The sequence below is a fragment of the Aotus nancymaae genome, unplaced genomic scaffold (genome assembly GCF_030222135.1).
Source record: "Aotus nancymaae isolate 86718 unplaced genomic scaffold, 86718_ANA_hifiasm-v0.15.2.pri h1tg000040l, whole genome shotgun sequence".
NCBI lineage: Eukaryota > Metazoa > Chordata > Mammalia > Primates > Aotidae > Aotus > Aotus nancymaae.
The window spans coordinates 95,934,712-95,950,633 of NW_026988454.1; the positions used below are offsets into that span (position 1 = coordinate 95,934,712).

Genomic DNA, 15,922 nt, shown 5'->3' on the forward strand with positions numbered 1-15,922 from the left:
CTTTTTAAGTGTACATTCACAAATATCAAGTAAGGTGACTTGGGGCATCATCAAACTTCAGTTTCAAATGTTGTCAAATCAGAATTTGCATTACTTTTGTATTATATTAAAACAAAGTTGTTACAACTTTTAAAAATATGCTTCTTGGAATATTTAGACAAAGCTCTGTTCTTTAAAGTAGGCACCTCAAGAGACAATACGTGGTATTCTGATGTCATTGCTATTGACCTAAATATTTCATTTTGTAGAAATAACCTTAGGGTCAGTAAATGAGCTACACGAGAAAGAGCAGCTTTCATCTGACATCGCCACACCTCACTCGATATTCTAAATGGATCATTCTGCATATTTGAATTGCAGGTCATTCCTGACTGATCTATGTAGAATTTGTGACTGGTCTGAATGAAGAGTTGGTCATAGACTTGCCCCATTTTCTCCAAGTGAAAAGAAGAGGGAAATGACTGGCCTAGAGCTCCTTTGTCTTAAGCCAATGGGGACAGTTAGCAGGTTGTCCAAAAGTAGCTACTCCCACTTTCCTAATGGACCATCCACCCTCCTCTGCTTCCAAGGGTATTCTCAGGCTCACTCCTTCCAGGATCCATTTCTGGAGCCCTCATAGTATGGGGCCAGAGAGTCCAGAATGGTAACATTTCAGTATTGAAAGAAAGTTTTAGGATTGGCCACTCTTATGCCTAAGATGGGTTCCTATTGCACCAAGTTGGAATTCAGAATGCCTTTCATCATAAGAATGGTATAATGAATAGTGACTACAAGGAATTGGTGGAGGCTCCAGCTCCTTTCTAGGTTATAGGCTTTGTGGGCTAGCCTGAGAACCTACTGCTTTTGATGGTGTCCACTGGTGGGAAAAAATTCTTTCAAGGTTTAAAATCATGTTACATGTAACCAAGTTACATGCCATGAAGGAAGTGGGAATGATGGTGTAAGTTCTATATATAAGTTAAAAGGTAAGTCAAACATATTATCACAATTTCTCTTATGCTGGTATTTACTTTTTTGTCATGAGTGAATGTGTCAACTCCACTTTCGTGTAAGATTTCAGAATTTTATAAAAAGGTTTACCATCAGAAGAATTCTCTGTGGACTTTCTAAACTAGAAATGTTTGTCTATATATTGTCACTATTTCTTAGTATTACCTTTGGTTATGATAATCTCCATTTTCTAGATCATCTTTTGTGATGAGATTTTTAAAAATCTTTGCTTCAACTAAAATAATTCAGTTTTCTTTTTTACATTTCCAGGGAGCCCAGGGTTTGCGAGGCATCACTGGCATAGTTGGGGACAAAGGGGAAAAAGTAAGATGGTGATGACAATAATGTAATATCGAAATGTGTTAAATATTTAAATTTTGGCTATTTAAAAATTACTTTTTATCTTAAACAACATTGTTTTTTTTGAGATGGAGTTTCACTCTTGTTGCCCAGGCTGGAGTGCAATGGCACAATCTTGGCTCACTGCAACCTCCGCCTCCTGGGTTCAAATAATTCTCCTGCCTCAGCCTTCTGAGTAGCTGGGATTACAGGCACACGCCACCACACCCGGCTATTTTTTGTATTTTTAGTAGAGATGGGATTTCACCATGTTGGCCAGGCTGGTCCTGAACTTCTGACCTCAGGTAATCCACCCACCTCGGCCTCCCAAAGCACTGGGATTACAGGTGTGAGCCACCGAGCCTGGTCTAACAACATGACATTTTCTTGATGCTTTGTAGGTGTGTGATTAGGTTTTCACATTTCTGTTGTAAGTACAGATTATAGGAATGAGCAATATGCATGACATTTACCATGTATTAATCTATTTTCAATTATATTGAGTAGAGTAAATAGAGTTGTTACATTTTACCTCATTGTCATGATCAGTGGTTAGCATTGTTAACACTGGCACAGTGCCTGGAGTGCTTCTGGTCAGGCAAGGCAAAGACAGGGAGGATGGAAAAGGAGAGGTGAGCCAAGGCAGGAAACCCCAAAGACACTGGAGCCCCCTGTGACTCACCTGCAAGCTGATCCATGAGTCCTGCCCTCAGCAGGGGTTATACACTTATGGCTAGAGGATACCAGCCTGCCCTTAGCCCAGTCTCAGAAACCAGATTCTCCCAGCACTTCCATACCAAGGCACTCTGCAAGCTGCTGGGGAGATTCCAAGGGGAATAAGACCTTGATCAAGTCAGTTATTAATTGGGTGAGACAAATAAGTTGATAGTCAACTATAATGCAAGCAAAGAGACATGACTCTGAGGGCCAAGGCTATGATGGAGTGCAGAGGAAGCGGGGCTAATCTTGTTAGGGAAACTGAGAAGTCCATGAAGGAGATGGCATTAGAAGGATGTGGAGCCTGGAAGGATGAGGTGTTGCCATTGATGAAGAATGAAGGACAGGTAATGCTTGGCTGAGTGATTATCATAAGGAAAAACAGCGGAAACCTGAACATTCATGATGTGTTCAGAAGTGTTTTTCTTGGCATGTGTATAGGGGTGTGTTTTGCCTCTCTATCAGATTTTAAGAAAATGGTTACCACTTCTTGGAAAGAATGTTAGGAAAGTTAATTTCTAGGCTTCTGAAAATACAAAAAGCATCTTTGCTCACCATCACTTCTGACCCTGACCTCATTCTCTTGATAACCTCTGTGGCTAATTGGTGTCAGTTCCACCAGCAGCACAGAGACTTTTATTAACAGTTGAGTAACAATACGTTGCACATTGTACATGCTCAATAAGTGAAATTAAATTTTTCTTTTTAAAAAAGAGATGCACAGCCTGGTGAATGAAGGATCAGGCTTATTTATCATTTTTTTCCTGTTAGTTTTATGATTTTTCCCCAGGCTCTTCATCCCTTCTAGGTATTTTCATTCTACCTGCCTTCATTCTCCCATCTTTTCAGTCAATATTTCTTTTCTGAAAACTCTGTATTTGTAAAACATATTATATGCATTCATATTTTTATATTTGTTACCTTAAGTAACATTCAGTGTGTATCTTTTCTTTTACTCGATAATAGATCCCATTTATTTTCAAGCTGCTGATACCTTCATTTTTTCTGGATTTAAATCATCCCCTAGAATATGTGACCCCTCACTTTGAAACCAATTACTGTTCTTGATATGCTCTTCATTTGAGATATTTTTCTATTTGGCATTTTTCAAAACTTCTCATTTCCTCTGATTTCTGTCAAATTGCTTTAAAATAGAAAGCAAGCAAGCAAGCAAGAAAAAAAAGCTCTTCTTGTGAACTCAGACCCATGGAGTGGTTACCTAGTAACAGCAGTTTGGGTCTAAGCTCATGACGAACAGTAATGAGAGAGAGAGAGAGTGCATCAAAGCCATTTCTATAATGCAAAGGCTGGGTTCTGCTCTTGTAATGCAAGGTGAATGATAAATTCAAGGTCGGGTCTTCCAAATCTCCTCTTTGGTGAATGTAGAATACCTTCTGCTCTGTCCTACTTTTTAGAGATCAAAGAATTTCAGGGCGCTCTGGTGCTTCTGCTTCAGTTGTGTTCTTTCTTTGATTCTACCTATGTCTGAACCTTCTGTCAGATTTTCTAATTTTTAATTCTTACTACAGATGTTTTCCACCTGTTTTTCCTGGCCTTACATCTATCCAGTACTCTTGATTGTTTTTCTTTTATTTTATCAACTCCTCATCTCAACCTGGTTTATTAGAAGGCTGCCTCATTATGCCTTTTTATTCACTTAGTAGATAAGAACAAGAAAGAAAAGGGTTATATTTTGTCAGGTAGCATATGTAGAGAGAGCACTAAAAATACTTTTTAAGATCTTAAGATCACGTTTTGATTCACATGATGAAAATAAGGAGGTGATAGTGTACAGTATGTTAGCCACCTCAGAGATTATTTCAAGATAATTCAATTTATAAAGCTCTGAGTCATTCTTATCTTATCATTTGGTAGAGTGGATCTGTTCTTGAGAAAATAGGTTTTTTACTTTATACAAATTGAACCTAATATCTCCAGGATGGGAGAGGGTATGCTCAGGTCCTTCCAGCAATTCATTCTTCTGAATCACATGGCTCGAGTTCTTATTCCAGATCTTGATGGGAGATCCAGAGTCCTGGAAATCCCTCTCACAGCTGTGGCAGCAACAGAATGTAGCAGCTGTTCTTAGGGTGGCTCCATCTTTTTTGTGTTTTTGAGACAGGGTCTCACTCTGTCGCCCAGGCTTAAGTGCAGTGGTACACTCTTGGCTCACTGCAACCTCCTTCTCTCCAGTCCAAGCGATTCTCCTGCCTCTGCCTCCTGAGTAGCTGGGACTACAGGCATGTGCCAACAGACCCAGCTAATTTTTGTATTTTTAGTAGAGACTGGGTTTTGCCATGGTGGCCAGCATGGTCTCGAACTCCTGGCTTCATGTGATCCACCTTCCTGGCAGTTAATGGTTTTTTTTTTTGGAGACGGGTTTCACTATGTTGGCCAGGATGGTCTCGATCTCTTGACCTTGTGATCCACCCACCTCAGCCTCCCAAAGTGCTGGGATTACAGATGTGAGCCACTGCGCCTGGCCTGGTTAATGGTTTTCTATAGAAATTTAAAGAACCCTGGAGAGTGGCTATCAAACTACTTCTAATAGATTTACCAATCTATTAATAAGCACCTGTGTTTTTAGCTCATATCAGCAACTGAGAATGGGTGCAGTATTAACTTAAAACGCATCAAAGATTGTGTTTAAGTACAGTTGGTATGCTGAGTAGATGTAAACAAGTGTTTTATACCTCAGGTGCCTGAGTAATTACTTCTTAGGGATCACTGTATGTATTACAGGCACAAAACCTCCTTTTCATCTGGCTATTAAATTTCTTTAGAAAGATAGATGCATTCTCTAACATAAATGACTGATCTCAGTTTTATTCCATTTTTTTTTTTTTTTTTTTTTTGCAGGGTGCTCGGGGCTTAGATGGTGAACCTGGGCCTCAGGGTATTCCTGGTGCACCTGTAAGTGATTTTCCTTCCACAAAATGCAATGACAGATTTTTTTTTTTTTTTTTTTGCTATGCATGCATGTGTGTGCAGTATTCTTTACATGTGAATAATTAAGTGGAAAAATAGACAATTTATATATTTATAGTAAGGCTGGTCGCCTCGCTGGGAGCTCAGACACATCCCCCTCCCCGGAGCTCGGACACGCCCACACCCCCTCCCTCTCTGGGAGCCTGGACATGCCCCATCCGTGCCTGGAAACCACGTCATTACTCCACACCCACTTCTGCACTTGACACTAGGCTCTGCACTCGGCACCTAGCCAGCCATTGAAGAACCTCGCCAAAATGCAAAAGAAGTCTTATAAATCTACCCAATAGCATTCGAGTCTTGTAAAGCTACCCAATAGCAGTTGAGTCTTGTAAATCTACCCAATAGCATTCAAACCCTGCCTACCTGCCAATAGCAAGCTTGCCCCACCCATGCCCTGCTTTCCCACAACCAATCAAACACCTTCACTCCCTATAAAACCCCACATCTGAGAGGAGTCTGTGCGACTTCTCTGGCCCCTCCTGTCGGATCGCAGAACCTCGCCCAGGAACTGAATAAATTCGCATTGGATCTTCTTGTGCTGGTCTCAGTTTCCTCATTTTAAACTCGGCAATAACCGTTACATATATATGTTTAAATTTAAATTTAATTAAGACAGGCATCTTTCTTGGGTACATAGAAATGCTCTTCTGACTTGATATGATGTTTTTTCTTCACAGGTTAAGCCAAATTGTTAAGTATTTATGTTTGCTGTGCTTTCCTTTCCTTTGGTTGTCAGGACTCTTAGAGTCTAAGTAACTATCTCATTTCTAGTTTGCAGCCCGGTTGATCTTTTTCATTTTCTATGGTTTCTGACTTCATTATTCCGTATTTTTTGACTGTCATATGTCCATATGTCATTATTGTAGGTTTCTTCAAGCTTGTTTTTGGGAGGGAAATAGACAAAAAAACAAAAACAAACAAACAAAACAAACCATCCATGGATAATTGCCTATGCCACATAAAAAGTAGAAAAAGATCTAAGAAAGATAGAACACCCAACTGTCAAAGTCCTGTGTTCCAATGGGAAAGATACAAAGTAACTCAATGAAAAACTATACAAAATTAAACGCTAGAGCATGGGAGGGATGTAGTCCATGTAAGAGGACCTGAGGGGAGGTTGGTTTGAAAGCCTGTGGGCAGGAAAGGCAGCGAAGTGCAGGGTTGGCACTGTTAGTGGTGATGGCGCGTGTGTGCTCTCATAGGGGATGTCACTGCCTGGAGTGGAAAGTTTGGTTGAAAAGATGAGATTGGATGGATAATGTAGAGCTACATTACGGAGAATGTTTAATGCCATCCTGAGCCGTTTGAACAGATCCAGTAGCAATAGGGAGCCATTTGAGGTTTTAAGAGTTAAGCAACTTAACAAAAGCTGTATTTTAGGAAGACACAGCCTCTTATCTATTACCACCTGTCCCATATATCAACACTAGCTAGATAACTTTGACAGAAATCACTAGTATTGACTGGGGGATTAATTGTGAGGGAAAGATTGGCAACTAATCTGAACCTCAAACCTCTGTAACAGTCAATGAAGTTAGCTGATATGTGGATGTAGTTACTGATGTCAGTATCCAATACATGGATCCATTGTATGTTGCATGCAAGAGCACAGGGGCTAAATGCACTTAAGGGGAAAACAAAAGAGAGTCACATCTTAGTTATCTCTGTGGCAACATCCATTTTCAAGACAATACCATTTTTATAAAAAGATTTCTTCATCTAGGCTTCCTTGACAGAGCAAAGCCATCGTGGTGGAAGAGTGACAGTTGGGTCATGCGGATGATGCTTTCTAATGTTCAAAAGTTGATTAATAAGTAACTTTTATGTGTATTTAACAACATTTTATTTTCATACAGGGTGATCAAGGACAGCAAGGACCTCCAGGAGAAGCAGGTCCCAAAGGAGATAGGGTGAGTTTAAATTCAGTCACTCCAAGCCTCCTGCTTTTCAGTGTCATCTGCTGATTATCATGATCTCTTTGACAAGTCCTAAGTATTGTGATAACTGAACATGTCTTGTCTATTGTTTCTCTCCCACCCTGCAGGGGGCTCAAGGTGTTAGAGGAATTCCTGGTCTCCCTGGGCCCAAAGGAGACACGGTATGTCCTGAGCTGTAGTCAGCAAGCACATTTTTCAGTGATCATTGACTTGCAATAAAACTATAGAAAATAATGAAGGGAAAAAGAATGCGACTGTGTGTAAGAGACAGTATGTTTCTTTGTGTGTGTTTAGGGCTTGGCAGGTGTGGATGGCCGTGATGGGATCCCTGGAATGCCTGGAACAAAGGTAGGCTGTGTAATGTAGTCCAAGAGTGAGTGCGGTTGTCTCTGCCCTGGCCAGCTGAGCGTGGCAGTTCCATTACTAAATCACCAAAAGATTTATTTGGTTAGCTTTGGCTTTTTCCCTTCCTTTAATTTTTGAATCAAGTGTCAAATATGAAATACTTATTAGAGTAGTATAATTATTTGCTTAGTTTCAGGAACTCAGTAAAACTGCCCTATTGATGAAAATAGGTTGAGAGAGACTGTGCATTTTGGTTAAATTATGTCCTATTTCCCACCCTACTCCCCCACCCTAAATTAAGTCACTTTATAAAAGTGCATGTAAAGTCAGCTGTTGAGACAATTCTTTTACTAGAATTCTCCTCCTTTTCTTAAAAGAAATACAGCAACTCATACAGGTTCAATCATGTGATAAAAGCGTTTTTTTCAGGGTGAACCAGGAAAACCTGGGCCTCCTGGTGATGCAGGATTGCAGGGATTACCAGTAAGTATTTGATTCTTTACATGGTAATTGGCTTATAGATATTTTTATATATTTATATAAAAATTTATATATAGGTATATTTTTTAGTTTATAGATATATTTTTATAGATTCTTTACATGTTAATTGGTTTAAAGATATGCATTTTGGGAAGAGACATGTTACCTGATTTGATAAGTTCTGGGGAAGATATGATGTTTTACTTTTACAACTTACATTTATATTTTATATTTTATACTTTTTCTCTGAATAGCTATTTGTGTAATAACTGTAAATAATAGGCTTTAATTTTACGTTTTGGATTCCTTTTCTCCTTTTAGTTTGCTCAGTCTTCTTTATATATTTTTTTAACTAACCCTAAGCTGTGGGCCAGTGTCATATATTCATTCCACTTTAAACCAGTTCTAAAGTTCTTGTTGGTAATGTTGAGCAACAGGGGTGCTGAGCATCTGCTCAGGTGACCACTTGGATTATCTACTATTTTTAACCATTCAAATTGATATTTACCTGCATTAATGTGTCTGGAAGTGCCTATGGATTGTACCACATGTATTCTTGGCTCTTTGGAGGCAAATCTTTCTAATTAATAAAGAATACTTGGTAATATCAAAGCCTGACCTCAATCTTTTAAATAATCAGATAATATTAGCACCAATAATACCAAATCTGAGTCAGGCCCAGCATCCTCCTACCATTTCCTTTTTCTACTATAATGTTCAGCATTTTTGGGAGACCCTCTTTTTATCACTCTCTGCATGAAACCCTGTCACATCCCTGTAGTCTCTGTCTTGCCTATTAGAGCTCCTGTTGACCTGAAAATGGGACTGGATTCTAATTTGGGAAGTTTGTCCTTGAAAAATAAGTTTAAAGACAAGATTTGCTTTAAGGATATTTAGCTTTAACAAGCCAGTTATAGTAAAGTCATGCCCTCTAAAACTGTGGGTAGTTCTATAAATGACTGTGCAGGGTTTGGGAACTAGGAAGCATCTTCCTCACATTAAAGCTTTGAGGTTACCATGACTCCCTCAGCCTCCCTGCAGCATGCGGTGGGCGTGGCATCTCGTGAGTTCTCAGAGGAGGTGATTAAATGCAGATTGTGTATGTATTCTTTTAGGGTGTACCTGGAATTCCTGGTGCAAAGGGTGTTGCTGGTGAAAAGGTAAAATATTTAAAAATTTAAATTACTATTTTTCTTAATTTCCTTATTCTTTATTAACATATTTTATTTGCAATTTTTAATATTTTCAGCATGTCTTTTATTTTATATTTGGCCCTAGGGAGAAGTAAAAAAGTAAAAGCTTTAAGGCTTAAAATACTAATCTTTTTCCTAGCTGTAGAAAGCATACTTTGACAAAGTGCTGCTAATTAGGTTTCCTTAATGAAAATGTCATCCTTTGCCAGTATAAAACAGAGAACACTTTATTGTTCTTTACTACCTAAAATAAGGAAGATATTATTAAGCCACAGAACTTATGTCAGAGACTATTACTAGGATGATTCAGCTAAACTAAAAAGATATTAGGCATTTTTTTCACGTACTGATCAACCAGGGCTTATATTTTACACAAAACCAAAATGTAAGCAGTTAAAAACAATAGGTGGAAAAACTTTTAAGGGACAAAATATAGCTTTGCTAGAGAAGACAAGGGATAAAAGGTGAATAATGTAGACACTGGTCACTATTAGAGCACAAGGCTGTGACCCTCCAATCACAGTGTTCTGCAGTGTCTTGAGCAGAGAGGTTCCCAATAAGGACCACAAGAGACTGATGGTGGAGAGGGCATCTCCAGACACGTGCATTCTTTAGAGCCTGCTAACGGGGTTTTCTCATCAGCACATCCTATTTCCCCATGTTGGTCTGATTCTTAATAATTTCAATAGTTTAATGTGTGGTAAAAAGTCTCAAAGAATTATGCTGGAGGTGGAAATGGTAAAGGAAAGACATAATATTAATATTGTGAAGAAAGAAAAATCCTCTAATTCAAGAGGATCCTCTTAAATGAAGGCTAAAACCCCTCATTGTTTGACATTTGACCTTTAATATATTTCTTAGACTAACAGACAGTATCCTGAATCTAAAGGATTTTGATGTATATAAAAAGAAAGGGATTCTGCACATTCCCAGATTCTCAGTGTGAAAGCAGGGAATGAATGCTATTTAAATGTAAGAGATACCCAGTATGGGTAAGGCAGATGGATGATTATGCTTACTTCAGCATGAGTTACTTTGAATGTTTCATTTTACCTTTAGGGTAGCACAGGTGCTCCAGGGAAACCTGGTCAGATGGGAAATTCAGGCAAACCGGTAAGATGCCATTTTACCTCTCCTGAAGCTCTAACCTGTTGTAATCGGTAGGTGTTAACTTCTTTTCTACCTCCCTTCCTCATAACAGGGCCAACAGGGGCCTCCAGGAGAGGTGGGACCCAGAGGACCCCGGGGACTTCCTGTAAGTATTCCTTCCCTGCTGTGCTTTCCCAAAGCACCTCCTCAGGACTTTGCTGGATGTTCTTCCATTCACTCATTCATTCATTCATTCATTCATTCATTCATGAACGCTGTGTGATGATTAAGCTCATGCTCGTCCAAGATACACAAGGAAATAGAGTGCTGTTTAGATGCACAGCATGTCTTTTCAGAAAATGGAAACAAAAATAAAGTGCTTCAAAAGCATGGTGACCCTTTCTGCTCTCATCTCATTTTTAAGGAAATGTTTTAGTGTGACTTAAAAAGATCCAACATTGAGATACAATTCACATACAGCATAATTAACCCATCTTTATTGATTTTTAGCATATTGATGAAATTGTGAAATCATCACCCCAATCAAGTTTAGAATATTTTCATCACCTAAAAAACAAATCCTGTACCCACCTGCAGTCATCCATCATTTCCTCTTACTTCCTTCAGTTTTAGACAAGCACTACACTTTCTATCTCTACAGGTTTGCCAATTCTGGAAGTTTTATATAAATAGGATCATACAATGTGAGGTCTTTGTTTTTTAAAAAATAAATAATTTTTAAAGATATATGGTCTCTCTCAGGTCGGGCGGGGTGACTCACGCCTGTAATCCCAGCACTTTGGGAGGCTGAGGTGGGTGGATCACGAGGTCAAGAGATCGAGACCATTCTGGCCAACATGGTGAAACCCTGTCTCTACTAAAAAAAAAAAAAAAAAAAAAAAAATTAGCTGGGCATGAGAGTGCGCGCCTGTAGTCCCAGCTACTTGAGAGGCTGAGGCAGGAGTGTTGCTTGACCTGGGAGACGGAGGTTGCAGTGAGCCAAGCTTGTGCCACTGAACTCCTGCCTGGTACCTGGTGACAGAGCGAGACTCTGTCTCAAAAAAAAAAAAAGATATATGGTCTCTCTTACTCTCTTTTAAAATATATGGTCAGGTTGGGATGCAGTGGCGTAATCAAAGCTCACAGCAACCTCGAACTCCTGGGCTCATGTGGTCCTCCTGCCTCAACCTTCTGAGTGGCTGGGACTGAAGGGGTGCACCACCACACCTGACTAATTTTTGATTTTTTTTTTGTAGAGATGGGGTCTTGCTATAGTGACCAGTCTGGTCTTGAACTTCTGGCTTCAAGTGATCCTTCTGCCTCAGCTTTCCAAAATGTTGGGATTACAGGCATGGGCCACCATGCCCAGCTGTATTTTTTTTTTTCCTAATGATTGGCTTCTCTCACTTAGTATAATGTTTCAAGGTTTATCTATGCTGTAGCATGTATCAGTACTTCATTCCTTTTTATTCTTGAATAATATTTAATTGTGGGGATTAATTGTGGATATATCGCATTTTATTGATCCATGCATCTGGTGATAGACATTTGGATTGTTTCCATTTTGGGGCCAGCATGAAAAGTGCTGCTATGAACATTGTGTACACGTTCTTGTGTGGACATATGTTTTAATTTTTCTTGAGTACTTACCTAGGAGTGGAATTGCTGGGTCATAGGGTAGCGCTGCTTTGAAGAAACCACCAGACTTCTTTCAGTGTGAGTTTGTAAACTTGTCCATTTTATAGCAGTCACAGCAATGCAGATTTTCTCACTATATGCAGTTTAACCCTAGAGAGAAATTTATTAGGAAATTAAATATTATACATCTAAATTTGACTTTAAAACATTCTCTCTGGCCTTCAGTTTCAGTTCTTATTTTCAAAGGCTGCCGAATAGCAAAAAGAACTCCAAATGAGAACACAGAAACATTTCCAAATATCACTATTACTTTTAAAGCATTTCTTGGGCATGTTGAATGAAGACTTCCATACGTGAGAAAAGTGAAGTATTCCAGGTGCCTTGTGGCATGGGAATGGAATTTCTCCACTTCTCACAGATATTTGTCAACTGACTTCCACCAGGTGGTTTCCTGAGGTTTCTGCAGCCAGAGCAACCAGCTCCTACTCCTCGTCATGGCACTCGCTCACTTGCTCTGTGCTTATTTCATTCTTTTCTTTGGCTTGAAGACTGTGAATTTATAATTAAATACTTTCCATAAATTAACTGTTGAAGCAATGACATTATAGCCAGATCACATTTCTAAAACAATGAAGATGCTATATGACTAGTCCAGGAAGATTTAGCAGCGTGGGGCCATTAGAGCTTTGCTAGTGTTTACTATTATATCTCTTATTCATTTTAATTTAATTTATTTTAATCTAATCTGATCTAATTTAATTTAATTTAATTTTAAACAGAGTCTCACTCTGTTGCCCAGGTTGGAATGCAGTGGCATGACCTTGGGTCACCGCAATCTCTACCACCTGGGTTCAACTGATCCTCCCACGTTAGGCCCCAGAGTAGCTGGAACTACAGGCACACACCACCACACCCAGTTAATTGTTGAATTTTTTCTAGAGACAGGGTTTTTCCACGTTGCCCAGGCTGGTTTGGATCTCCTTAGCTCAGGTGATTCACCCTTCTTGGCCTTTCAAAGTGCTGGGATTACAGGTGTGAGCCACCTTGCCTGGGTGGCTTTACTTTAAAGAGCAGAAAGCTCCATATAGTTAAAAGAACATTGGCTGAGCACTTGTGGGCCAGAACCATGTGTGAATATAAAATATGACACGGAGTAGGGAGTGCTGGTTGGCCCGTCACCAGTTAAGTGCCATGGGCTGCATAAAGCAATGAAGAACCAAAGGCAGCACCTCAGGAAAGGATCGGGTAGGGGGTTGATTCTCCTATGTGAGGTGAGGACAATCATAGGAGGCTATGCTGATGCAGGGTTTTGGGTCTGATTTATAGATTTTGATTTTTGATTTTCTGTAAGAGTCCAAATTCTTGCCATTGCTCCTGTCTCCGAGGCTCAAAACCTGGGCATTTTCCTCCATCACATTTCCTATCACAAGAAGGACCTGTTGGTTCTGTCCTCTTTTCAAGATCTCTTATATTTGACTTTTCATTTCCATTCCCACTTCAACCACCCTGGCTCAGGTTACCACCTGCTGCTTGGATTACTGCAATTGTCTTCCCAGCTGCAGTCTTTTCTTTCTCTACCAGTATCTCCCAATAGGGTACTGCTGCAATTTGGACTGGGCTAGTTGTTTTCCAGAAATCTTGCACGTGGCAGGGTGTCTCACATCCATGACCTCCATCCTGCATGAACATCAGTAGTGTCTCCACAGTCGTTGGGACAAACAAAAATGCCAAACACAATTCCAAAAGCCCTGAGGAACGATAGGTCCCCTGAGTCTGCACACAGCACTGTATTGGTATTTCCAAAGTGCAGTGTCCATATTCACTTCTCCCCATTTAAAAATTTTCTATGGATTTCTATGGGCAATAAGAGAAAGTCTAAAATCTTAAACTGTCTGTTAACCTCCCAATTTTACTTCTCATTTCTGCTTTACTCAGATCTTGTGTTCAAGTCAGCTTGGACTCTATGCTAATTCTCAAATACTCTTTGTACCTCTTAGCTTGCCCGGTTCCTGTAGGCCAGACCCTGCAGTTAGATGGCTCGTTTCTCCATTTATCTGACTCAATATTCGATAAACTGTCTCAGATGTAACTGGATTGTTAATTGCACCATGAGAACATTTCCAGTTATGCCCTGTCCTCCAGGTAGATATGACCTTTCCTTATTCTGAACTCTGTAACCCTTGTCTCCTTTGTACACCATGCTGTGGTAACTGCAGAAGGCGCCAGTCATGTCTGCTTCACTGCTGTGTTTCCCATCCTGCTTTCCTCAGGGCCTGCCATAAGATAGCACTCAATCAATATTTCTTGAAATGAATTGAATCGGAGGCATAATAAATCCTGCCATACTGTTTCTGTTGGTAATAACTGACTTCTCACCTGCTATAACATTTTCTGAAAAATGTCATAAGTTAGAAATATTATAGTTCTGGAGCAGAGTTTTCACACAAAATCCACTTACTGAAAGACACGTTTGTTCTTTCACTTGACATCATTAAATTCAGTTTTGTAGATAAGTTCAAACATTTTTAACAATGCCTCACATATTTGATCATTTTTAACAATGCCTCACATGTTTGAACAGAATATTATCTGTTCATTTTGGTGACTCCAGTTGTTGGAAGTAAAAGTTCAGAGTTGCAAAGAAAATGAACACCTGAACAAAGAAGTTCTCAGCAAGACAATTTTACTTCCGTAGAAGGGTGCAGCTCATAAGCCTGGTTGCCATGAGAGCACACTGAACAAAAGGAGAGGAGGGCTTTTTATCTCTAACACATGGGGCTTCTACTACTGTGTCCAGCCTCCATTGGCTGGACTGCACAATCTAAGCTAAACCCGATTGGCTAAAAACTTAAAACCTTCCTAAATTGGTAAAGGCAATGGAGAACAAAGGAAGGGAGGAAGTGTTTGCAAAAAGGCTAGAAAAGCAATAACATGTCTAAATAGGGAAAGGAGTATATTCTACAAGCTAGGATATGCCTGGGCATGCCTGGACATGCCTGGACATGCCTGGCAGATCAGGAAACAAGTGGGTTAAACCTTTAGAAATTAGAGCGCATGGAGACAGAATATGTCTTATTTGACTTAACTGGCTTCCCTTTTGGGGAAGAACTTCACTGTATCTACCACCAGTGATTTCATATGAGCACCTGCCTTTACTACATTGGCCATGCCTCTGGATTTCTCCATGGCACTTCCCTTGGTTTTCACCTGGTCTGGGTGGCTCCTGGTTTCACACAGGTACATGACGTGGGATTTTCATTTGGTCCTATGATGTGGGAGCTCTGCGTCCATTTCTGTCTTCCTGGCTTCTCAGAACTTGTCAGGGCTTTTGCTGAGTGGGTTGTGTTTGTTCTGCTCTCATGGCTCTGGGAGCAGAATGAGTTTTATGCTGATTTACCTCAGTTTTCTGAAGATGATTCATTCCTTGTGTACAGAAGCCTGTCTACTTTCTCTTGTAGTCCTTTACCACCCCTCCAATACCAACAGCCTCAATAACAGAGGTCCACAAATTGTGAATGATCTAAGCCACACTCCCCTTCCATCTAGGCACTGGTATGTTTCCTCTGTCAATTTGTGAAGCTGATGTGTGTGATGATTAGAGTTTGGACAGATTTTTTTTCTACCTCTGCATGAGGGCATATATAAACCTACACAAAAGAAATATGCAAGCCATATAATGTAAAATAGAACAGATTTAAAAAATCTTTGTGACAAATCTAAATGTTATCATTGTAGTAGGACTAATATGATCTTTCAATGTTAACATAAAAATGGGTTTATAAAAGCAGCAATCTATAGAAATCATAATTGATCTCCTAGGTTAATCAGCATTCTTTTTGTCAGAGAGAGGCACTTAATATATAGTACAGACTAAATATAGTGAAAGGTACTGAGGATAGTGTTTGTTCTTCAGTTAGTTAGCATTTTGGGTAGTTGGACAAAGACATCAGCCATCAAAAGCTACAGCACGATGGAATATAATCCATTTTTTGATAAAATAATTTTGGCAATATAAGTACAATTAATAAATCTAATATTTTCTGTGATCTTTTAAAAATCTAACAGTTCCATTTTAAAAGGAAAGCCTCCAACCTGAATTATTTAGCTGTGTATATTTATGGAAATATTTTTTACAAAATAGCACCCAGTACTTGTTTATAAAGAAGGTACCTGCTTGATGATCAGTGGTGTTGACACAAACTG

The 15,922-nt window shown here is 39.5% G+C and overlaps 1 protein-coding gene across 3 annotated transcripts in view; it reads left to right on the top strand.

The window, feature by feature from the left end:
- COL9A1 (collagen type IX alpha 1 chain) overlaps nt 1-15,922 on the top strand; it is an 88,745-nt gene that overhangs the window by 41,718 nt on the left and 31,105 nt on the right. For all 3 annotated transcript variants that reach the window (XM_012471880.3, XM_012471881.3, XM_064360926.1), the window contains 9 exons: nt 1,261-1,314; nt 4,906-4,959; nt 6,894-6,947; nt 7,082-7,135; nt 7,269-7,322; nt 7,749-7,802; nt 8,915-8,959; nt 10,052-10,105; nt 10,194-10,247. In XM_012471880.3, coding sequence (XP_012327303.2) covers nt 1,261-1,314; nt 4,906-4,959; nt 6,894-6,947; nt 7,082-7,135; nt 7,269-7,322; nt 7,749-7,802; nt 8,915-8,959; nt 10,052-10,105; nt 10,194-10,247 — 477 coding nt within the window. The remainder of the gene's footprint in view (nt 1-1,260; nt 1,315-4,905; nt 4,960-6,893; nt 6,948-7,081; nt 7,136-7,268; nt 7,323-7,748; nt 7,803-8,914; nt 8,960-10,051; nt 10,106-10,193; nt 10,248-15,922) is intronic.